The following is a 26,971-nucleotide window of genomic DNA, read 5'->3' as shown; positions in this document are numbered from 1 at the left end:
CACAAGTTACAACATCACCCAGTTACCCATCACTGGTTACAGTGGCACCCAGGTACTCATCACAAGTCACATCACCACCCAGTTACCCATCACTGGTTCCAATACCACCCAGTTATCCATTACAAGTTACAACATCACCCAGTTACCCATCACTGGTTACAATACCACCCAATTATCCATCACAAGTTACAACATCACCCAGTTACCCATCACCAGTTACAATGCCACCCAGGTAACCATCACAAGTTACAGCATCACCCAGGTACCCACTACCGGTTATAATTCCGCTCATTTACCAACCGTTGTTTACAATGCCACCCAATTCACCAATTACAATGACAACAAGGCACCCGGCGTACTTACAACATACCCTAGGAGTATTCATCAAATGCAACATGGGCAATCTTCACTAGTTGCAATACCACCCAGTTACCCAACACCATCTGGGTACCCAGCACATTAGACCCATCATAATTGGAGGCGTACCCATAATCAGTTAGAATACCCGCAGAATAAGATATCACCCGTGAATGCGCGCAAATTACCATGAAATATATTAAATGTTACACTGCAATCCAGAGACTGTTCAGAGGCACAAATGACATACCCCTATTCTAAAACAGATAATCATATAGCAATACGCCAGCGACGTTCATTCTCGTCCCTCTCCCGTACACAGCATGTAATTGTTTCCTTCGTGTACAATCCATTAAAATTAACGATACACATAAATATCACCACGACACCGAACTCACTCAAATTAGCCTACTCTTTGCTTACCTCGCCGCCTTTACATTCGTGCCACAGTAAACAGCAAAGATGGATGCAATATCTCAATTGAAATTCAAGTCACTCTTTTGATATGCTTCCGTGTCATTAGTTGCATTTCCACTTTTAGTAGTATTATCTGCGGAAAACCTCTCACTGACCCCGCTAAGCATCATTATGGCTGTGGGTGTTGTACAGTTCGTGGGAAATTTTATCGGACAGAATTCTGAAGTCGAGTTCCAAAACAACAATGGAAATTTCAGGATTTGTTACTAATTTAACCAATTGAATTTATCATAATTTCATAATTATAGTGATCACACTAATCAGGGGAGGAGTTCTGCATATCATATAACGTGGGAATTCGACATTAAACGAAAATTGTATCCTTGCAAACGCATCACTGAACTTTTAAAAGATAAGTTAAGGCCTTAATGGGGGAAGATCAATCTTTCGCACCAGGAATTTCACCTGCTATCCGCGTCTGAGCACTATATACTTGCATTGGTAGTTGAAACTAGACTAGAATATGTTAACACCCCCAAATAAGTCGTATAGGACCCATATCGAGACAACGCATCGTGACAACCACTGACATTTAAACTCGGTTACAGACTGTTACTTATTCCACCCAAGTCTGCTCTGTCGACCGTGACGTATACCGGGGAGGGGGTCATCTGGCCTTTCAGAGTTTGGTAGGGGTGTGCGGCCGGGGAGTAAAACCCAAAACCCCATCATAGACTATTTTCATCTCAAAAACCATACCCCATTATAGACCAAATAGTGATTTTGTATATTCCATCACAGATCAGATTGAGTTATTGGTTGAATCTACTCATCACCCGGACTCGTCAATAAAAGTACTAAAACTCGGGTAAATACACCCAAAGGCAAGCAAAAACAGCTAAAAATTACGCCCCCAAAGAGCGGCGCGTCCCCATACTGTGATTTGCATTAAGTGACGTATATGGCATATCAAAATGTTGACCATATTATAGATCACACATAGTTATTGTAGTTGCAAATCAGTCTAATCCAGCCGAGTAACAAGCTTGGTAGAGTTTGAATGTCCCCGGGCAAAAAGTAATACCCAGTTAGAAGTGGGGAACCTTGAAACTGTATTGGATTACTTTTATCGGCGGGGGGTGTTTGTTGTCAATACGTTGCGTAAATATAAAGCTGAAGACTTATAATTGTTGCCCGGTATCGCACTATGGAAAGGTCATGACCTCCTTAGTGTAGGCATGCATATCCACCATCGTTCCAAGCTACCTATAGAACATCTCAATCGGGGTGCCAGTCAGTGAAGACAAAACACGCTTATTTGCAGTATCGGGTGCCCGCCCTTTGAACGAGCTGTGACTTTTCCAACAAACGACTTTATTTCGAAGCCGAATATGTTTTGTAAAGAAAGTAATCGTTGGGGACTGCTAGAATCTTGTTTGTTGCTGGGGAGGTGTTGAAAGTATGCTTCAATTTCATTGAAGATATTTACTACGAAAAGGGCGTTCCGCATCAGTGTTTAGTGACTGTTATTCGCAATTAAATATCATCAATCGTCCACGATTATTAGTTTTCGGCGCGGTCAATCATTTCATCTGTGTCGCCAAGCATGATTTGGGGTTTTTGTGCGCTGGAAAAATGAACACAAAACAGAGGACTACCAGTGAATTGCCAAACTTTAAAAATATATTGTTGTGAAGCACACATATTATATGCCACACTTATTTCCATAGTAACATCAACCAATCTGCATTATTGTTAGTTCATTGAAAAGGGGAATGCTAAATTGTGGAAAGTGCCCATACGTCATTTCTATAATTGTCGAAACGCTTGTATGACGTCAGCGTGACTTATGTGGGCATCCGTCTCCTAGAATAAAAAAATAACTTCTATAAAAAATACGCTCTTTATTCATCTTTGAACGACCTTCTATCACCCGCCATAAGATAGGTGTAATTGATAGTACGTACCAAATATTCAGAGTGCATGCGCAACTGTGTCGTTTATTATACATTTACAACTGACCTAGGTTTTTCAAATAACTACATCATGTCAAGTATCTCAATTAGTATGCCGTATAAACTGTTATATTTAAGCATGCAGTACAAATATTGTGAATAATTGATACGTTTTAGAAAACAATCTCTCCAAATAGTGAATAAATCTTCTAATTCCAATTTTTGTCAGAAAGCATTCCTTGTTAATGCTACCATAAAAGGCATGGCACGTCTTCGAACTCAACTCGGCGTTATATCAGCTCGAAAGTCTAATGGAATACAATTATATAGACATACGAATGTTGCAACTCGGTTTATCTTACCACTGACGTTAGGACGAACCTCTGTTCTGCTAAGTACCTAATAGCAACACGCCTAATAGTTTTGCGATTCCATTACCAGGCCAAGACGCTGTCATTTGGCAGTTGCTTTCTTTCTGAACAAAGGATATCCTTCCGGTCACACAATGTTTTTTTGAATTGTACACAGAAGATGAATTGTGCTCCGGGATACGAGTTAACCTTAGTTAAGCATTTCACTCAGCAATGTAATTAGAGCAAAAATGTACCTTCCCACCAAACACGTGACTGTAGATGTAATGGCGTTATGTTGTATGGGACTCGCAACGTTACTGTCGGACATTCATCCCGGACATTCTCTTTTCAGGAGTGTCGGATATCCGCGGACTGACTCCGATCTTCTCTGTAAGAGTAAGCAACCATGGTGTGATATTATACGCATTGAGTGTAGATCCGAGTAATACCATCGATATTTCAAATAAACACGGATTCAATACACCGTTCATATGTGTAGAGATCTGTCTAAACTGAACATCGTCTCCATATAAGTGCTTGTGTAAATAACCTCTATAAACCGAACACCATGATAAACCAAAATACCACTGTGAACCCTATTCGTACTCGGGCCAGTTTTACAAAGGCTTCACCTGTACATCGTTAAACAGCAATATCAATGGTGATCGGAACACAGGGAATGACAAAGTTTAAAATGCCATACTGATATGTAATAATGATAAGCACACTACCATAGTAACAAAAACAACATTATTTTTGATCGCAAATAATGTTGCAACCTCAGACCAATAAAGTGGTCTGAGTTGCAACATAAATCTTATAAACAATGCGTATGGTTACGAGAACATTGACCCCGTGTCTGTGTTGGCATAGCCTCGATACGCCCGGTAAACAAATCGGAGTCTTATTTCAAGTGTCCTCTTCTGTACTCAACGACCCTATAGCGTGAACCCTTCCTAGAAAAAAATGTAACACGTTTAGATAGTATGTTAAATAGCTTCATGGATTGAAAACAACATTTTAAAAACATAAAGGTGAAGAATGTGAGGTGTTGTTGATTTCAGTCGCAATGGTTAGCAGTTCATGGAAAACTGAGTGATGGTTGTTTAATTGCCTGCAACTTTAAAGCGCGTAGTCGTCGCGCAGCGCGTGTTCGAATTTCATGTAAATAAACAATGTATTTTATACGCGTTGTATACGTCGCCATGAGTCCAATGTCGAACAGGACGCGGCGCGACGACTTCGCTATTTTTTTATGATTTGACATTAACCAGTCTATTCTCCTCTATTGGAAGTGGTATTAAACAGTTTGTGTCTCTATTGAGAATATCCTTGTTTTAAAATAAACAATTATTGTGTTATTGATGCACGATTTACTTTACAGATTTGCGTCGTCGTCAGAGGGCGCAATGTGGAGATACGGTCTTTTGAGTTATTTGCGTGTTGATACAACATCAAGTAACGAACACATAAATAACACAAACGGGCCATTTAATTACTTTATGAGATAAAATATAGCTATTTAACAAATATTCTCAACGTAGTAACTTTTTACGATATACCGATCAAAGTCCGACTATATATGAATTTATATCATGTAACCGAAAGCGTGAGAAGATCGTAAAATATTACAAGCGAAGCGAGACCTTACATGCCGGGTCATTGTACTTATAGGTCACGTTACACTGAACTTTCGCATGCTCTAGTCTTCCGCTATAATGGGAACCACGCCCTATTAAATACTTATTCAAGAAAAATAGTGGCCCCCGTATCGCTATCTTTTGTCGCCTACTAGTAGTTGATTGGGATCAAGAATGGAGCGTACAGTACTGGATCTAGTAAACAGAGGTGATATTGATGCTTCGCGAAACTTGGTTAGAAAATATAGAGGGCGCGAGTTAACTAATTACTGGCTTTCCAGGCGATAATGCAAAACTTGAACAAAAAATAAAGGCAGAAACTATGTTTTCTTTTCTGTGTTTTAAAACCAGTTAGATGAGGTTACCCAGCTACTATGTAAGTCAATGAAGGTGTCGTAGTCCGCCATTTTCTTGTCTTGCTCACTAAAATATAGAGTTTAGTTACTCAGACCCCATGAAAACCGAAATGCAAGCACGTGACAGCATTCCTTGCAAAAAGTTATTTCGAAAATATAGTTAGTTTAACAAATGAATTCCGTGTGAATCGGACCTTGATAGAAGTTATAACTTTGATGTGAAACCTGACACATTTGCAGTGACATGTCAGTATTACTGGCCGTATACGAGCGTTTGCACTGAGCGAATTTATCAAAGGGCTCAAACGGGGCTCAACGTCAACGATTCGGCCATAATATTGTGCATCACATGCCTGATGATATACATGGATTTTAGTTTCCAGAACAGTAGCTAACATCATCGATTAACAAAATTCGTCTGGAATGTTGCGAGCGCCACCACCTTAAACGAGTGTTCACTGCGTGGCAACGGTCTGTGGCACCGCGCTTCCCTGGACCTCAACTTGAAAATACCCCGGATGTTAGTACACTGTATTATAAACCATGCATCGTATCTGCGTGAACGTGGAGTCATGTAATAAGAGAACTTATAACTTTTTTTTTTATATTGTATAGAAAAAAAAGATGTGGACTTGTTTGCACGGAACCAACGATTTTATTATTTTTTCCAGGGGTGTTATGTTATGGCCAAACTTCAAACTTTATAGAGGATCTTCTATATGGTTTAATACACTATTACCCATAAGAGAATTTATATAGGAGTTTGTCAAGTTGAATGTGGTACTACGGGCAGCAGTCGTCATCACGGTTTATTTCACATAACCTAGTATGGTTGTATTGCGGGTGCGTCCATGCCGGTGAGAAACATTTAAACAGAATAAGAATAAAACAAACACATTAAAATAATCAATTAAAAATAACAATGGCTATCTGATAGGAAGTGAGACTGAACTCTGTCAAACACACCATCTTCAGTAGAACAAAAACAGTGTACAATATGTTTGCAGCCAAGCCTAATTTTAAATTTCATTGACTGTATGATTTTGAGCGCTTCAAGTTCAAGTTTAGACTGATAGCTACTTCTCGTTGCTAATAAAAAAACATTAATCGACGACGGGAAACTACTTTAATACGTCGTAATTGAACCCACTGATGAGGTAAAATAAGTATTCTTACGTTTTGGTGGTTTCCTATGAGTTTACATGCAGCAAAACAAGGTCTTTCCCCATGAGCCTATTTCTGAGTTCCTGTCCCACATAAAAATTGTGAGGGCGCCCGACTCGTGTCAAGTGTTATATAGGATGAAACATACACTGTTTTGTGAAACGAAAATCTGAAATCTTGTGGAAAATTAGAACATGATCATTGTGTTTGCAACGGTCTCAATAGTGAAATTATTGAATCATATGTAGAAATGTCATTCAATGACTTAAATTGTCATTGATATAAATACAAACTGATTGAATGTTAGGGGACATTACACGTGAGCTTGTCTCTCAAAATAGACAGGTTCATGTCGTCGCGTTCGTACGACTACCCTGAACCATTTATGGTCGTCCCTGCAATAGTGAAGCGACGTCTGAATAAATGAACCTTGATTTGGCGAAGATGTACGTTCAATATCTAAACGTGACTCACTCAGGCTGGCTTCGATACAACATGAATAAATTGAACGTAAGCTGGGAGCGTAATCAATGATGTCACTTACAGTACGCACGCAATATGACTGTCACAATAATACTGAGCTCACGTATACATGCATAGTACTAGCAATAGTGTCGTTTGTGTATTATATCCATTTTTTTTTCTAGAAAAAAAAATGCAAGAGGGAGCACTGCAATTCGTCGGCAGCACGAAGTGGGGGAGATAGGGTCCAAAAATACTATCAGACAGGTCACAGTTGAAAACTGTAGCTACATGTGATCCCTGGTCATTCAGAATTGTATGGTGCCAGAGCATTTATACATGGCTATGGCACGAGGGCGCTGCGCCCTTGTTCCCACGCTTAAAAAAAATCCTTGATATCTGTTCAATATTATTTAGGAACATTGGGACCTATTGTGTAGAAGCGCTGTGCGAATTCATTTGGGTACGCCATCTACGGTCTACTTCATGTAACTAAGACCTAACATCCAGTGGCGCTGTACACGTAAGTCATATCAAAACACGCGTTAGTCACGTGACCATAGTATTACTGAATCAGAAGCTACTATGCATTCACAACAGATAAGGTCGATTAGGTCATTTTGTCATGCAATTCCTTCTATCATGATTTGGGGGCCGGTAGTATAAAAAGTGACACACGGGTAAGTCACTTTAAAGGGCGGTAGTCGTCGCGCTGCGCATGTCTAATGGAGATCACAAGTATGAGGTTTGACATGGGCACGACTTGCACTAATTACCTCCGGTGACTCCTTTGATACCTTGCAATCGCCTATAAAAATACCTCATTAAAGCTTGGTAACGTCTTAACTTGTACTCGTTGATCTGCGCAATAGTCAAAGTCGCCCAACTTTGTTTATATGAGACCCATATATCTCGCGCATGCGTGGCGAGACGACTACCGCTCTTTAATACAACAGTAGATATACATGTATATGTATACACTAGATGACATTCGTATATTATGAAAGAACAGCATAGTAGTCTAATCGTGCAAACAAATTTCGTCAAAGTCGCCTATTCGTCAGTGGTTGTTACAAGTAGATGGTATTCTCTATTTTCCTCGGGCTGTTTTCAGGCCGTCGCCATCCAACGGCAACTTGAGGAAAAATTTCATCAATAACCGTTGAGGGCGGCATATACAAACATGTACCGAGGCAACTGAGTGTGTAAGAAAACAACCACAACAGGCCAACATTGGAATCTATCACGCATATACCTTGATGTATTACTGAGTGACTACATAACAGCGGAAACTATGAACCAGTCATCGTAATATCGTAACAGCAAAAGGTTACATTTTCTGAACTATTCTATTGTTTTGAAAGATAAATTGCATTATTTAAACTTGAAGTTTAAAGTTTAAATCATTTCACTCGCAGGCTAACTCGACAACGTTTATCATGGATGTTTAAATATATGTTAAAAAATTAATTATATATCATCTATGACAATGAAAAAGAAACTAAAAATATTCATCAAAATTATCAAATATCAAAGCAATCAAACTTGTGGTTTTCAAAAAGAAGTTGAAAATATCACTTTTTACCAAAAATGACAAAATATTCATCAAAATTGGAGAAGTAAAGATATCATCACGAAATGAACAATCTAAGATAGGTCTGTACATACACCAAGTATAAAATCATTCAGGCTTGTAGTTTTCAAAAAGAAGCAGAATAAATAAAAAGTTGACACGGACGACGGACGACAATCCCTCGGAGCTAAAAATAAAGAGAACATACATGTTATACCTATGAAAATATCAATTTATTCCCAGAGTAATACTGTAACAATATTTTAAGTTATTAGAAAAGTCACTTATATACATATACAATGCATAGCTTACACCCCACAGTTACATCACGCCTGTACGTCCGATCTTGACGATTTAATATGAATGAGAACATTTAACATGGGTGTGTTTTTAACGTTATGAGACAACATTTTGATGAATACATTTGATTGTGATTTATCATTCTTGTGATAAATCTTGTATACTAGTAACTAAGCTTTCGTTCGATGAAACAGTGGAATTCTCCAATACGCATGCGCACTGATTACAGTGTATTTTGATACATACAATAACAATCACTGCACAAGCGTATTACATAAATCAACGTGATCTGAAATACTGAATGCGTTAAAGCAGGGGAGTCGTCACCTGCGTCAGATGGCCATAGCGTGTCATTGTTTACAAACAAGCGTCTACCTTTGCGTTTTTAGCGTGTGTTGTTGTCGCTTGGGACTCAATTCCCGCGCGTGCGCAGGTGACGACCCTCGCGCTTTAAGTTTGTGATAAGTCATTCCCTACTAAAGATATATAAATTACACAACACAACACAGCAATATATTCTCCTACAAAAAATAATGCAAAACTGAAATTGAATTCCAGTGTACTTCATTGCAAATTCTCAATAATATATATTGTCCATATTCCACGCAAGTTTTCGCAGCACTATTGAACACATACAATCATTTCAACATGAACTCTCGTGTAATTAAAACAACAATTCACGAGCTGACGTTTGTTTTCACCGCACACGACTTCAAAGTTGCATTCTCACTTTGCAAATGCGTGAAACTTCACTCCCAAAACAAGCTAAAATCCGAAATTGTGTTAAAATGATTCTGTTTCAGCTAAAAAATATGACATTTTAAAAGTTTTTATCCTGACCTCACGTTCATGTTTATTTCATCTTGAGAGTGCTGGAGGGTCTCACCCCTTGGGTAAACGTAGCTACAAGGGACAAGCAAAACACTATAACTCAGTGAGTGTATATTACTAACAAATCTAACTTAAAGGGCGGTGGTCGTCGCTCAGCGCGTGTTCGAATGTGATTTAAACATACTATGCATTTTACACGCGTTGTATACGTCGCTATGAGTCCCATATTGAACACGGCGCGGCGCGACGACCACCACCTTTAATTTCAGATTCTTCAGTTAATTTCTCCATTATCCATCCACAATCTCAAAACTTGAAGATACTAGTATATATATATATTGTTCATTGGATGGTACCTCACAGATTTGCAAAGTGGGAATGCATCTTTCACAAAATCAGCTGACATTTTATCAATTGTCATATTTGTTGAAATCACAGCAAAAACACAACGCGTTTTGTTCGAATAAATAATAAATCCACCCATCCATCACTTATTAACGAAAATGCATATTGCACGTAATGCTGGCACGGTTAGCTGTTGCCATGACAGCGTCCCGTGCACCCACCTGCTAGTGTAAACAGTATTTTTAAGTCACGTGATATTGGTAAAAAATGGGGTCATTATTCACCCCAAGCTTTACACATGTTACCTTGAATTCCTCCGTTGTTGACAGCGTATTATTTGCGTTTTGGCATCCATCGCCCCGGGACTGCTTTGTTAGGCCCATTTGTTTCTACTTAGATTTCCATTGTGACCTGATTTAAGTGAGGATACTAAGGGCGTATAGAGCATTTTCATTTATGTATTTCTGGATTAAATATTGAATCAAAGACAACTGGAAGACACGATAGACTCTCAGACCAGTATCGATTACACGACAACGTCCGCACAAGCCGGACACACGTCATAACGTATAGTTTCTCCGCTCTCAAAAAAGAACATTTTAAAACGTAATATTTCGAACATTTCGGACTGATTGTTGTGATAGTTACATTGCAAATAAAATTAATAAATATTTTAGCTTAGTGATAGTTCCGTACACGGAGCCTTGTTTACAGCACTGCAACCTGCTGCGATGTCAGTGTTGTTTCCGTTCCAACGAATCGTAAGTGATATACCGTGAGTGATATCCCAACACAATGTCGCTGTTTGTATTAAATATGAACCGATATTTGTTGTAGCAACCAGTAGAAATCCAGCCAAACATACAATCTACTACACACCGAGAATTTGATAACCACAAATTTTGAGAAACAACGTTTTATGTTCGGCGTTGTGTTTGGTTTGGTTTGGTTGAGTCGATCAGGCGAGGCTTTTAGGGTCGGTGATTTATACAAAAGCACACAACGACATGGCGATTGAGCAACAATAACAAGTCTTTGTTGTTCGGCTGTGGACATAAATGGCGACATACATACACCATGTTTGCTTTTCGGGGCACGAGCCTTGGTAAACAGAACCCAGAATAATCGTGTTCCTCTAAAAATATTAATATTGTTTCCATTCATCCCCGTGCCCGTTGTACCATGGTGGAAATTTCGATATTTTCGACAACCGCTCTCTGTGTGTTTTCCAATCATCATGAGCGCGTCGGTGTGAGTAATCGGACCGCTGGTCTTCAAGTCGATGTAACAATGCCCTGTTCTCTTTCGTAATTTTATCAAGGTCCCTTTGGCGTTTTTTGTAGAAATCGCTCTCACGTTGATGGGGAGGTCTGTCATTCAGTCGCCCCCTTCCCCCGTCGATCATCAGCAATCGTTCCAGTAGTTTTCTGTTGTCGCTCTGTATTTTGGCGGCGCGTGATTCATCCGCCCTGTATTGCTTAACTTTCGACATATATACGTAGCTTTGAGGTAACTTGTTGTCCAGCGTCGATTTGATCCGGGAAATCCTGTCTTTATCCATCTGGACGGCTCTTTCCTGCTCATCGTGCAGTTTCTTCAGTCTGCTTTCCTGTATCGCGGCGTAAGCAGCCATTTTGTTGTCAATGTTCGAACGAGCTTTCTGCACTCGCCGCTTGTGCATTTCCAATGCCCTTTGCTCCCACGTCTCCTCGAATGTGTGACGTCGATTCATCGTCACTCACCACCGACTATCGATTACGCTCTTCGCGGCTTTTAACTTCCCGTAATGGACTTTAGACGCAAATTCTTCACGTTTTCTCTGCAGTGAGGGAAGTTCCCGTTGGCGGATCATGTTAAATTAATTTCCATCGTGAACAATTCCAAATATAACCGTTCTCGAAAAAAGTTAAATCATTTTCTTGTTCTGTAGAAATGTTGTCCGGGTATACCTGCTCAGGTTAAACGCGTTTAATAGTCAGTGTTTTGATTCTGACTCGGGTTAGCCGTCCACGTTTCCAGGACGAATAGTTTTAAAATCGTACCCTCGCATCGCTCTTACATTATAACGCATCCAATGATGGCAACACTCGCCGCCGCTTGATTGATACCACCTGTGCATTTTCACAGTCCCATGCCGGGCTCACAGTTACCATTCAACGCCGTCCTAGTACCTGTCAGCGTTCAGCCATCCAAATGAAGATCTCAACTTTGCTGAACTAATTAACGCGTTCCTAGCTATTTACCGTTCCATTCTGCGTTTAATGAATTTTGTTAAGGACTGTTTCGGTGACGCAGTTTGGCAGAAGTCCCAGATATTGGCTCGGGTAGTTTATAAGAAGACTTCAGTAACCTTCTTCTGGCACTTAAGGTCAACAAACTGATTTTTTTTCTCGAAACTCGCTTTTTATGACATGTTCAGGAGTTACACCCTCACAATAAAATGCCGCCAACGCCCCAATTATTATGATAAAGCGGACTTTGGACTGTTAACTCAAAGTTGGTGTTTTGTCAGTCAAACAAGGGATATATTGTCTGTGCCTATGCAATAGAAGTCAGTTTACCCTAATTCGTACACGAGTTGCATTTTTCACAATTTCTATGCCTTTTTAATATAATAATCACCAATTTTTCACTGTTTGTACGTTCACAGAAATATATCCATAAATTTCAAAATAACCAACATATTAGTACAAACAGTAGTAGTGAACTTGTGTCGACAATAAAATAAAACAAACATTTAATTGTTATGAATTAGTTGCAAAAGATTAGATCTCCCTAAACAACTTGTATTTGACATTGTCCAAAAACCTTTCATTGCGAAAAATAGTTGGCAACACTATCGTACACCATTTACACACCACTTAACGATAAAAAAGAGAATCTCGATCGCGAAAACAGCACCGTAATTTACATAATTTATATGGGTTACATCCACCACGTGACAACTGTGAGAGTTTGTGCACGCACACGTAACTTGTTGATAACTATAAAACATTTCCCTCGTACAATTATTATCATAAAGCTGTACTCTCTAAATATTAATTTCAAAAGATTTCAATGATAACAAAAACGTTTTCTCAGAAAAGTTTCCAACGGAAAAGTTAATGATATACCATTTTAACATCACGGAAACGTTGTTACTCAGGCTGTCTGGTGAAAACCGATCGATATTTTTTTTAACGTTATTAATATATGAATACTTTATCGAATTATTTATTTCATCACGGAGTTTAATATACCTGCCAAACTTGAAATGATTTGAATTTTCTTTCAATAGCGAGCAAATAGTTTCACTAGAGTGCCCCATGACAATACTAAATGTGAACACATTGCAGCACGTCAACAAGTCTGTGTGACAGTCAGGTAAACTGGACACAATGCTCGATGCAATGTCCGTCATCACTCAAAACTCATCTCTGCTGCTTTCTTTATCAGCGAAGGCGAAACGAGTTCCATACGCAATTGTTGTGTCCAACTCTAAGGGGGAATTTACGAAGAAGGTTCTCGGGGTCACCTGAGTCATGCAATTACGAGACAACAAAACTCGCCGTTAAAAAGGCTCGTTCAGGTGTTAATATCTACTATAATGTGATCCAATTGATTCACCGAATGATTCGCGATGTATCCATAGCAACTAGTCCACCATGAAAGGAAGCTCATCGAAACGATGTCATTGGCATGAATAGAACAGGGTTAAGACGGACTAAGTGTGTTTTACCAGTGCTCTTATTTTCTCCGCTCGCTTTAGAAAATGCGAATTACAATTCAACTCACCTACTCGCTAAGATTACAATATTCGTATCAGATTGAACGGCCTGTTTCTTCGGTTGTAAAACAACTTCAATGCACTGTTGACAATATAATTGTTTATTTTTCTCCTTTTGGTTCATAAACTTCGCAGGAACAGGTTTTCACCGCTACGCGTGGATGCAGTGAGCAAATACACGTACTGTGAATGCAAAAATGCACCGGAGACTCGTATGATTCAAATAAACTGTTTTATTATTGTATTGTGTACGTTGATTAAAATACATCGAGATTTTCTTATATTGTATTTTTATTTAAACGAATACCCCCTTTCTATGTTTATTTGAAACTAAAGTTCACATATTCATAATAAAAAAGCAATATGAACAATGTTTAAATAATGTTGTTTGAAAATACACCCTAATTGTTGTTGCTATAACGATGAAACAAACAGCTCGCATGGATCCTTGTTTTATATTGGGAACGGAAAGATGTTGACTTCGAGCAGTCATCCAATAAATAGTGTTTTCATGGGACACTTTTACGGTACGTGTGGGACTCCAAATGATGCAGTCTCCGTCGTGTTAAACTGTAACCCTACCCGCAAACTCATCTATAATCGTTTAGCCAACAGCGATTACATGTTTATATAACAAATCATAGTTCCGACAAAAATCAAGCTCTGGCGGCGAGAATGTGTTGAACCAATTGAACGATCAAAATTAATTACATTGCCGACTGATGGCGCTGTATTCTGGAAGGAGATTGTCTAGAGCATGGAAGCACGGTTTTTAGTAACTGTGATGTAAAATGAAAAACGACACGCTGTTATTTTTGTGTCCGGGCATAATCGCAAACTTCGAGGGAAGGCGGGGAGACAGCATGTCTGTAAAAACGCCCAAACTTGTGAGATTATTAGCGTATTTACATCCAATATATAATCACAGAACAGAGCAGACAATAGTTTATTGATATGTAAATTATTAAAATTAATGTAAATTATGTTTTCATTGTTTCTGTATGCATATGCAAATTATATATTTATTATTATAACCTGGGAGAGTCACTGTCAAGGCTAAAATCTTCCGCTTTCTTAGTGGGGTCAGCGACCTGATGACGATAATTGGATTGCCTTTTTTCCCTTTACAGGCAAGCCAATAAATTCAAACACTTGTAAAAATTATATATCGTTCTCGATAACAGTTGAAAATGGACAAAATGGACAAAAGACCCACGTGCACTGAATATCATTGTACGTACCAAAATAACCTGTGCACATGCGCATTAACTTCATTGGACGAATACTGTGTTGCAATAACAGCGTTTTCCATTCCTATTATTCAGATGTATAAAAGAAAAATACTAGAGATGTTCTATTCCATATCACATTTAAAAAAAAAAACGGAATGGACTAAAAATGTGATTATTATAAGTTAAACATTTTAAGATAACCCGCAGGGAAAACATTCGCTTGAATGTACATAAATATAATCGATCACAACCAAACATATTTTATGTTACCACATTGTACGCGTTGAATACGCTTTGATATATTATGTATAATCATATTATATTATGCAAATATACAGGTTTTAGTGTATCTACAAATTATAACTACAGTTTCTTATAATATAATAATAATATATCATAAACATGTTTTTTCGTATATTTATTTTAATTATTTTCATTAATTTTATTTAATTATTGGTAATTTTTCTAAAGTGTTGGTATTCGCGAATAATAGTAAAAATAAATTAAAATAAAAAAATGACGCTGTGCAATGCATCAGATTTTAATCATAATGGTGTGATATCGTATTTATTTAACCTAAATTTATTGGTTCATTGTTGCCACTCATTGGATTCTTAGTATCCTATATGTATGTTACAAATATAGTCCCAACCACTTCACTCGGTCGCGTCCTTGTAAATACTTTGATTAATGAATTGTGTTTTACATGACTACTGTTTGTATCGCAGTTACTGGCCGTGTGCACGATTACAAGAAGACATTTTTCTAGTAACCGTGCCGAGTGTAGATGCTACGTACAAGTTTGATTGAGTTTGACCTAGGTCACGCATCCGGGTACTGAATGCCGCCATGTTTGTTGACATGTAAACTGCGCCAGCCAGCGATCAACCTAATTTCTTTAAGATTATTTTTGTATATATTATCCAACCATTTGATTTGCATCATCACCGACCAGATTTTCTGACATCTGGCGTTTATCTATTGGCATTGTTTTCCTTCATGTACACCTTATCTTAAAGGTAGGTCAGTACGTTTCCGTGTTTCACTTTCAGTACGACCCCTTATGGCTTGCTGACTGGAATTGTGCCTTGTGGTTGTTGCATGGAATAAACCGTATCACTTTTGTTAGATTGCCTATCAACATTGACGCAGGTTTCATGTATGCGATGCTTTGTGCACTGACTGCTTAGACATAACGTGCTTCCAGCGCTTTGTAAGTTTAATAACCTACATAAGTGTGACGTTGACCTTGGCCATATATCGCGCCCTCATTGGTACATGGGCACTCATGACGAACAACATCCTGGGTCCCACTGGCGGCTTTCACTTTTCTAGGTCAATATTGAAATAATCAGTATCAGTGTGAACGTTATGTTTTTACTCCCTCACACTAAGAAATACAAGGTCGGAAAGCTTTGCGTGACCTATCGTGACCTGAAACGAAAATTATTAATAATAATAATAATAACTTTATTACACTACTAAAAACCTTCAGAGGGTTTTTGTATGGTAAGGAACATAAATACGTGTACATACAATACATAAGAGATAAAAATAAAATGTTAGTAAAATAAAAGAAAAAAATAAAATAATTACTTTCTGTGGTTTTAAAAATTGTGCTCTTTAAGTATTTTGCTAAAGCTATATTATTCTCCATAATCTTTTTAAATATGGAATTCACATCCATTGTATAAATATTTATTGCACACTCATCAAACAGTTTTTTTCTTTGTTCTATATAGCCAGTACAAAATAGCAGGAAATGTTTTTCATCTCCTAATGCTTTAGTGTTACATTTATTACAGTGTCTATTTTCTAATTCTATTTTGGGCTTTGTTATTCTACCTAATTCTATTTCTAAGTTGTGGTCACTCAGACGGAATTTTGAAAGCATTTTCCTGAGGCATTTTCCATAGTTGTCCGGGTAAGAAAAATTGCCAAAAAATAGGGTTGGGCCTTTGCCCAAACATCCCCTGCAGAAAAACGAAAATTGACAACTCTCAGATCAAACTGCGATAGGGAATAGTATTGCAAATGAAATCATGCAACGAAAATAAATTTTAATCCATGGATTTCGCTGTCTGTTAGCTTGACACTTTTAATTTACGCCTAATCACAATAAAGAGACAAGAAAAATAGGGTCGCGGGCAAATTACTCTGTTACAATGGCACATGAAGTTTACAGTCTGTCAATCATCTTTGACCTTTAAGCATCTGCTTTACTGATTCGTTAAGAATGACATAACTACTAGTGTTTCATCATAGAGGTCAAGTCAACATCGCTTTCTTATCAGACTCGACGCTTATCAATCATGGTAAATATTATCATTCAGCAAGTTCCTGTGGTTGGAATGTCTCACTATATGGATATCGCGGTGGGCTTGAAATAGAATTTTTTTTCTCCAACGACAGAAGAATAATTTTTATGACAGAAATGCAATAGCTGTGATGAAAGATGGTAAAAAAGTAGGCAGTCCTTGGCGTGACATTGCAAAATTGCTGGCCCCAGTTATGGATTCGCAAGCTGCTACCAAATATTTTATCAAGCCAAAACAATGTGCTTTCAACCACTCTCCCAGATATGGAATGCTACAATATTGCAACATTGATTTCATTGTTGATGACGCTAAAGCCGAACAAGTGCGACTCTTGCCTCATGGCTCTCCATATACTGTAAGATTTGCTTGAATTGTTTCTAAGGAAGCACAAACCAAACAGCCCTTTTCAGGACCACAACATATTTCAAAAATAGAACTACTCTTTCTGCTTTAATTAATATACTAGTACATTTTTGACTGCAAGGAAGTCAACTGCTAATACATGTACAATGAAAAAAAAAATAGGTTTTTGTTATTTCTTTTTACAAGTGTAGAAAAAGATCCACTGGGCATATGTCTAGACATGACCTCAATTTCTTTATTGTATCAAAATTGTGGCATGGGCGTTTGCTTGGGCATGGGAGCTTACCTGAAAACTACGGTAAGTAGTAAAAACATCACTGATATCAGTGGTCTGGGAAGCAGATATGTGATTCACACTATCGTAATTCCTGGCTCTCATGTGTGTTAACAAAAAATCATACAATCCCAATTTATTTGTATTTAGTTCAATGAAAGTACGCTCTCTATGGCAAAATCAGCTGCATCTCGAAAGTTAAACTATAAATACTGCAGCATTTTCTCATTAAATTTGGTAAATAAGTTGAAATCTATAGAGGATACTGTATTTGCTTCATTAAAAGCATTTTATCAAATAGTAAATTTTAACCAAAAATCGCATCTGATGTGTACTGAATCATGTCATTGTAAATGTTGCGCATTGTGTGTATATGTTGTTTTGAGACCCATATAAGATACTTATTTTGATCAAAGTAACACCTTTGTAATTTACATAAGTGCATGCACTACTACTGGTAATAACAAATTCATTACAGTTGCCATTCATTCTGACAAAGTAATTTCAGGAAAAAAAGGTGACTAATCATGACATTTCCTGGTGATGTGTAACCTTTGCTTTGGTATTTCCTTTACAGCTATGGTTGTTTTCTGCTGCGTGCCAGGTTGTAACCAGCATGGCTGGACAATGAGCAATGGTGACAGGGCTCTGTATTTCTCATTCCCAAAGGATGTTGCAATGAGGAAACAATGGTTTAAGAATGTACGAATTATGCCAAGTGACAGTCTAACAATATCTGACAGCAGTAAAGTGTGTTGCCGACATTTTACCATATCCAGCATGCGAAAAACGCTGAGCGGCGTGGTGAGGTTGCGCGGTGGCGCTGTACCCACTGTCTTCTCGTGGACTGCATCTACAGCGGAACAAGAAGAAAATGAAAGGCAACTTGATGAATTACGACAGTCTTCGCCAGTCACTGATCAGGTTTGGGGGTCCTACCTCCGAGCTGGTGATATGCCACCAAACCTCCCACAAAATGAAATTGTACCGTATCAACCAGAGAGCAGAATTTTACCTCATGTTGAGGAAAAGCCGACAAACCAACAGGAACTAAGTGAGGTGACAACATATGTGAAAGAAGAACCCACAGAAGTGGAGATATTGTCGCACGACCCAGGAAATAATTCTAGGTATTTGAGATCACCAGAAGAACAAGAAAAGTTCCATCAGATGCTAAATAAAGAACCGAACATGATGAAGGAGTCGGTGTGTGAATCAGGCCGAGTACAACCAACTACGTTACGACACCACGAAATGACACAACCAGAAATGCGCCAGGAATACACACATGGTTCTGTGTTAATGCCAGTTTCTGAGGCACCACCAGTGAAACGACAAATACTGTCTTATTCTTTTACAGATAAAGCTCTTAGAGAGAATCCCAGTACCACTGTTGGCGAGTGTGATTCACAGATGCAAAGCGTTGCTCCAGCAACCGTGGAAACTGAACATGTGGGTACGAGCAAGTCACAGTTGGAAGAGCTAGTTGCGCTCTACAAACTTGCTAATGAGAAACTTAAGAACGAAAATGTTCAGCTTGCAGCCAAACATCGAAGTGAGCTTGCAGCTCTCCAAAGTAGGCATGAGGTGGAGGAAATTAATTTTAAAATCAGTCTCTTAGAAACCGAAGCAAAAGTGCAGGCACTGGAAAGGAAACGGTTCTGTATTGAAAAATTCAAAGACGATGATGAAGCAGTTCATTTTTATACAGGATTTAGCAACATTCATCATTTTAAAACTGGGTTTGTGTTTTTTGGTGTGCGTGAAATGCTACCATTGTGTTCGCGACAGAATATCAAAACTTTGGATCAATTTTTTCTTGTTATGTGTAAATTGAGGCTTGGACTCGCTGATATGGATCTGGCAGAGCGGTTTGATATCTCTCAGGTGACCGTCAAGAGTATATGTGCCAAATGGTTTGGTTTAATGAAGGAGACTGGTGTGTGGGTTGGCGGTAGAGATGACAATTCAGGAATTCCACTCCAATCTACGAGTCAGTTGTCAGAGTCTATAGTCAAGGAGATCACAACTAGAACAAAACAATCAAGTTCAGCTGTTCGTGAGTCAGTTGGAGATGGGAACGATTCTTTGAAGCGTGGAGCAGGTTGGTGTTTTTTAATTGTCTGTGTCTTTTTGTGCATACATGTACATCAGTGTTATCCACAATCCAAAATAGCAGGTGGGCGGTCTAATGGGCATAAATTTGCATACCATTTACATACAACATTCTAGCATTTATGTAATGAACTGCAATACATGTACACACTAAGGGTGATCTCATATTCAAACATGTGAGTCAAACCTACGAAAACCCAAACTGCCCTAAATCGCCCGAACAAAACCCAGTTTTGCAGTTGGAAGTTTGAACAATAGACAGTGTGGTTCAGGACGACCGCACGAATTTGCATAAAAACTGTGGTTCAAACCGATCTCATTCACACCTCCAAAGTTGTTGTTTATTTTTTGGATTGACAGAGTTTACGTTGATTTTCCAAGACCAGATAGTTGTCTCTAAAATGTGTCGATTTATTTGTGTGCAAGCTTCATTTTACCGTGCGTCTTGCCTAAAAAACACTATTTGAAATAATGGTGTACAGAGTGCTGAATAAATTGTTTTGTTTTGATAAACTGTTACGCTCAAGTCACAAATTGAGCAGAGGACGTGAATCAGACTTTTCATTGTGTCTCTGACAGCTAATAAGTACATGTATGAGAAGACGAAAATTTGTTGATACGAAGTTGCACTTGAGACTTGCACTACTGTGTTCAAGTCATTACTACTGTTGCGCATTTAATTTTCAAAAAATTCCTTCAGGAGTGTGGCATTGCTAAATCCGGAAAAACAAATGCAGCGTACGCCATGAAGATTTATTCCGATTTGCCAGTGACACGAAAATCAAAACAGAAAACTAAATTAAATGGACTCACGCTGAAAGAAAGAACTACTGTAAACGTTTATTCAAGGCAAAATTTATTCATCTGCAGACGAGTTTGCTCATAAAAAAACTAACCCTGAAAATACCTGCCTTGTACTAATTAACCAGGGGTTGTTGCGTTACCGCCGACTTTAGTTTTGACACAGTGATAGAGGGACTGTGGTTTTGAGATGCCTTTGCAGAAAACAATGTTGCCATTATCGATTTAATACTTTCATCATATTTTGATAACTCGCAGTCTCACAGACTTAACAAACTCAACTAAAAATGTGTTCTATGAATTTATGAACTGACATGGGCACAAATCCAAGGTGTTTGAATATGAGATCACCCCTAAGTTATTTACTATTCTTTTTAGTCCCTGTTTGGACGAAGTCCGAAAATGGGGACTTACAATTCAGTCTCCGTACTTCCGTCCGTTCGTGCGTCTGTCCAGAGTCATATTTCAGAATCTGTCGGACCGATTCTGTTCATTCTTTGCATGTGCCTAGTACTTTATGTGGGACATAGGCAGATGCAGTGGTTTAGCAATTCGATTCAAAATGGCCGACTGGCAGCCATCTTGTTTTTTGAAAATGTTGTATTTTGGACATGCTTTGTCAGTTTTCATTCAAATTTGTTACATAGATTATACATGTTAGGATACATGTCCTCCGACTGTCTGTGTGTGTGCGTCCATCCGTGCATGCTTTTTTTGTTTTTTTTTAGATGTGGTATCTTGGACATGCATTGTCAGTTTTTATTCAAATTTGGTACATATTTTATACATGTTAAGATACATGCTCATGACAATTTGTTTCAAAAATCAGATCTAGGATGGCCGATTGACAGCCATCTGACTTTTTGTCCTTACTACTATATTTCCAAGATTTATGTACCATTTTCATTTGTATTTGGCACATACATCATACATGTCACTTTGTTTCATAATCAAATCAAATATGGCCGAATAACGACTGTTTTTATTTTTGGCAATATTACCGGTACTATATCTCTGTCACCCATGTATCATTTTCTTTGATAAATGGAATAAATAGATACATGTACATGTCAATTCAATTTACAAATTGATCGTATATGGTCGACTGGCGGCCATCTTGTTTGTTAGTCCCCGTTCGGACGCAGTCCGAAAACGGGGACTTATGTTTTGCCCTGTGTGCGTCCGTCCGTCCGTGCGTCCGTGTGTCCGTGCGTCCGTGATCACCTGTATCTCGAACATGCATGGACCGATTAAGTTCAAACTTCACTCATACATCACACATTATATGGGACATATGCACATGCATTTTTTTCATGAACCGATTAACGATAGCCGAATAGCGGCCATTTTAAGGCCGAAAATGCATCAAAATCGCACATTTTCACCATTCCGGACACGGATCTCAGTTATGCATGGACGGATTTTGTTCAAATTTGGTACATACATTAAACATAATAGGACCTTGATGCACGTCATTTTTTTTTTTGGATCGGGTTCGAAATGGCCGACTGGCGGCCATTTTGTTTCAAAGAATTCAGTTCTGGATCCGTATCTGAGACATGCTTGGATTGATCGAGTTCAAACTTCACACACACAAGGTACATCATGTCACAAATATGTATGTGCATTTGTTTCATGATCTCCTTAACGATAGCCAAATGGGGGCCGCTTTAAGGCCGAAAATGCATTGAAATCGCACATTTTCACCATTCCGGACCCGGATCTCAGTTATGCATGGACGGATTTCATTCAAATTTGGTACATACATTAAACATAATAGGACCTTGATGCACGTCATTTTTTTTTTCGGATCAAGTTCGAAATAGCCGACTGGCGGCCATTTTGTTTTAAAGAATTCAGTTCTGGATTCGTATCCGAGACATATCTGGATTGATCAAGTTCAAACTTCACACACACAAGGTACATCATGTCACAAATATGTATGTGCATTTGTTTCATGATCTCATTAACGATAGCCAAATGGCGGCCGCTTTAAGGCCGAAAATGCATTGAAATCGCACATTTTCACCATTCCGGACCCGGATCTCAGTTATGCATGGACGGATTTCATTCAAATTTGGTACATACATTAAACATAATAGGACCTTGATGCACGTCATTTTTTTTTTCGGATCAAGTTCGAAATAGCCGACTGGCGGCCATTTTGTTTTAAAGAATTCAGTTCTGGATTCGTATCCGAGACATATCTGGATTGATCAAGTTCAAACTTCACACACACAAGGTACATCATGTCACAAATATGTATGTGCATTTGTTTCATGATCTCATTAACGATAGCCGAATAGCGGCCATTTTAAGGCCGAAAATGCATCAAAATCGCACATTTTCACCATTCCGGACCCGGATCTCAGTTATGCATGGACGGATTTTGTTCAAATTTGGTACATACATTAAACATAATAGGACCTTGATGCACGTCATTTTTTTTTGGATCGGGTTCGAAATGGCCGACTGGCGGCCATTTTGTTTTAAAGAATTCAGTTCTGGATCCGTATCTGAGACATGCTTGGATTGATCGAGTTCAAACTTCACACACACAAGGTACATCATGTCACAAATATGTATGTGCATTTGTTTCATGATCTGCTTAACAATAGCGGAATGATGGCCATTTTAAGGCCGAAAATGCATCAAAATCACATATTTTCACAATTCCAGAACCGGATCTCAGTCATGCATGGATGGATGGATTTTGTTCAGATTTAGCACAATGTGTTGTACATATGCAGGTGCATTTCGGTCATGATCTGCTTTGAATGTATATGTCACTCAAATATGAACGGAACGGGGACGTGTCATTGACAATGACTTGTTTAAAATGTGATAACTTGGACATGCTTTCACTTGTGATCTATGTTTGCTATGTCTTAAACCAGAGGGGTTCTCATGCAACAATTGTTCAAATTTGATGTAAATAAACAATCTGTTGTATATGCCACTTTGGACTCAAGTTTCAAACACGCTCGCGACAACCCCTCCCTAATATGACAAGCACTAAAAGAACTTTCAAAAATTTAACGGGGACTGTGTAATTTTCAATGACTTGTTCAATTTAATTGAAACATATTACAATCTTTTGAAATACAAACAGATTGGTCAATATCAATATTTACGAAAAAAGTTTAAAATTGGCGTTCTTTCTGCGTTCATGAAAGGGAATTTGAGTGATGAAGAGAACAAAGTACAAAATATAATTGCGTTATAATGTAGAAAATATATGAGGTGATTTGTCCCCAAAGCCAAAACGGACGATTTGTCAAAATAAAATCCATAACAGTTTTATTTGTGGCATCAGTACTCACTCGTACCGAAGGACAGTACGATAAATTTACACATGTACGATCACGACATGTTGCATTTTCACACAGTGTTTTGAAATTCAATAAAAAAATGCTACCAATCGGCAAAATAAAAGAATCTGCTATATTCTCGAAAGATTCGACATAACAAATCGATAAATTGAAAAAAATACATGGAAAAGATAACTAAAATATGTATTTAATTACAAATACTTGTAAACTAATCTGGCGGCCATATTTGATGTTTTTTACCGCTTTCTGAATTCAGTACACAAACACCCAGAATGCGCTGCAACTTAGATACTAAATCGTTACAGCGCCAACAGCGGTGGGTGGTCGATAGTCGCTGAATGGGGTAGGCCAAAAGGTCATCAGTTTACCTTCTCCATGCTGTTTTCACGATGAAAATCGAGCGAAGGTTGTAAATACGGCTAGAATTTTAATTTTTGTTCGAGTTTACATGCTATCTGCTAATACATTTGTTTATTTTCTGTTCATGTACATTTCGCTCGTATTTACTTCCTTCTTTTGTGATTGGAAGACGATTATTAAAAATACAGCTGTAAATTGAAAGGTTGCGTATTGTGAGCAATACTGTGAGTAAGTGGCAACAATGTCGGGCGACAATAAATTTAGACGATTGACACATTGCCATGAATACACTTGATAACTGCTTGCAGACTTCCAGTGGTCATTGTTTATTTTTGGACTCTTGAAACAATAGCAAAATAAAGGGTTGGGCAACTACTCTTTTGTTTAGGCTTGGGAAGAACAATGCAAGCTTTTTACAAATAATTTCAGCTGGATGTACGTTGGTGAGCAGGTGTTGAAAGTAACTAGGCGACCCACCTAAAACCCCTTGTGAAGAACACTGTACATGTATATGACTTAGATGCAACATAAAACATATGTACCCTGCGCAACATCATCATTTTTGGTCCTTTCATTATAGACTTAGCATTATGAAAATACTAAACTTATCTATGAAATGATCAATTTTTAGTCCTCTCTATAGTTCACGACGTGTACATGTATGCACTAATAATAAAACAAATACTGTACATGTAGCAAAGTAATTAAAACAATAATTAAGAGTTTAATCCTCTTTCTCCCATATTGAACTTTTTTACCTGCTGATATCTACTGTTAAAGATATTGATGATTTTCACTAGTTGTAATCAAATTCACTAGACTTTTTCCTAGTGTCTTGATCTGTCTCTGCTTATGACTTACCAAATTTTTAATTTATCCGTACTTGTTATTTTCAATAGATCCATTTCCTGTTATGCTGCACACTTCCCACAAGGAACGAACAGAGAATGATATAGTACATATTACAGATGTTCAACAGGGTGTGCCTTCTAAACGACCACGTCGGAATACATCCAAATGAATATAACTCTTAGTTACTTGAATTATCGATGGTCCTATGGGAATTATGTGATACTTTATTGATGAACAAAATAATTGCTAGCTATAATTACCTAAAATGATTGTTAGCAAAAGAATAATTATGTCATCGCTATCATGGATCGGAAAGTGCTGTTCTATTGTCATGACCTGTGGGTCCCATATTAACAAAGGTGTTGACTGCAATTGTTGCGCAGATCCACATGTGCAAACAAAAGAGAGATTCTACAAGGATTTCACTGAATAATTCTTGCTATGATGGGAACACATCAAAGGAATTTAAGCAGATGTTTTACGACCAAATTAAAACTTGAATTCCTGCTTGCCACTGAGAGAGTGCATTAGGTTGTAGGAAAATCACTGCTTATCAACACACTAATCTTGCAGATGTGAATGCAATGACCTCTAACAGCTGATTGTGTGCAACAATTCTCTGATGAATGTGTATAATACTTTAATATAACTTTTTTTTAAAAACATGCTGTATCACAAATATGTATCTGAAGACTAGTTTAGATGCGTCTCTTCAGACTATGTTTTAGATTGTTGTAATGTTTGAAAATCAATGAATACATGTAAAGGTATTGTAATTACATTTCTTTGGTAAGTGTAACTGCCGAGTCATGATTAAATTGTTTTTTCAAAGCACAATATATAAAATTTGTTCTACCCTACCTACTGTTTTGGGCATACCTTTTTCTTGGAATTCATCAATTGCCACAATCTCTAGAGTTTTTGCATATATGTCTGTGTGTAAAACAAAGTTAATGCAATTTTCGGTTTATGTGCATTTCAATCAGAGGTATGTTTCTATTAAAGCAAATATGGTAGTACAAATGTATATTTTGTTTTGCTACGTCCCCTGAAATGCTTTGTGTCTGGTCTGAATGTGCATCAGTTCAAAAAAGGCCACTCTTTTGAAAAAAAAAAATATATATAAACTATAAACCAAAAATATAAGAAGAATTTTTCAAACGGCTTGGGGTCCAGAAAGAAATCATCGTTGTTTATATATATAATTATATATAATATAATCTTTTCCATGCCTTCTTTATTATGGGTTAATACTATTGGGATCATTAGACAATTTTGTGGGAAATGACATTCTGAAATGCCATGGAAAATTGGTTTCCATGGTGAAATTATTTCTGCACGTCTAAAAATTTTGTTTGGTGAGTTAGAATAGAAAAGGTTATATATCAATATTGGTTTTAATCATAATATTTATCGAGTTACCAGTGTGATAATATTTTCCCATGATATACAATGGATAGTCCTCTTTCGTAGTTCATTGCATATATATGCATTAGCATGCTCAGTACACTGAATTCAGCGTGAACTCCCTTAAATCTATATTGTCAATGTCAGGGTCCTTGAATTTGAAAGGTATCCTGGAAATAAACAGTCTACATGAAAAACATTTCTTTTACAAAGTGGACTTTCAAAATTACAGTAAAATGTAAAGACCTGACCCCTGTCATTAAACAGATAATGAGTGATTCATAATGAATAAGATATTCACATTAGTTTCCATCAAGTCATGACTGTAAGTTTTATGCCTGTCTAAATATCTCACCTGACGAAAGAGAGTGAAGAAGAATATTATTCTCATTTCCCTA

General features: G+C 37.8%; 1 protein-coding gene across 2 annotated transcripts; it reads left to right on the top strand.

Moving 5' to 3' along the window:
- Nucleotides 1–15,587: 15,587 nt before the first annotated feature.
- Nucleotides 15,588–26,774, top strand: LOC100375190 (uncharacterized). 2 transcript variants are annotated; one of them, XM_085492841.1, is made up of 4 exons: nucleotides 15,588–15,770; nucleotides 17,624–17,730; nucleotides 18,284–19,810; nucleotides 25,214–26,774. In XM_085492841.1, the coding sequence occupies exons 2-4, from the start codon at nucleotides 17,643–17,645 to the stop codon at nucleotides 25,333–25,335; spliced, it is 1,737 nt and encodes a 578-aa protein (XP_085348967.1). In that variant the 5' UTR covers nucleotides 15,588–15,770; nucleotides 17,624–17,642; the 3' UTR covers nucleotides 25,336–26,774. The 2 variants fall into 2 exon arrangements, with proteins under 2 accessions (XP_085348967.1, XP_002739604.2); XM_002739558.4 differs by lacking the exon at nucleotides 17,624–17,730.
- Nucleotides 26,775–26,971: the final 197 nt, after the last annotated feature.

Source organism: Saccoglossus kowalevskii, chromosome 18 (genome assembly GCF_978046115.1).
Source record: "Saccoglossus kowalevskii chromosome 18, keSacKowa6.1, whole genome shotgun sequence".
Taxonomy (NCBI): Eukaryota; Metazoa; Hemichordata; class Enteropneusta; family Harrimaniidae; genus Saccoglossus; species Saccoglossus kowalevskii.
Note: the sequence above shows the minus strand (reverse complement) of the source record. Positions and strands in the feature narration are given on the sequence as shown.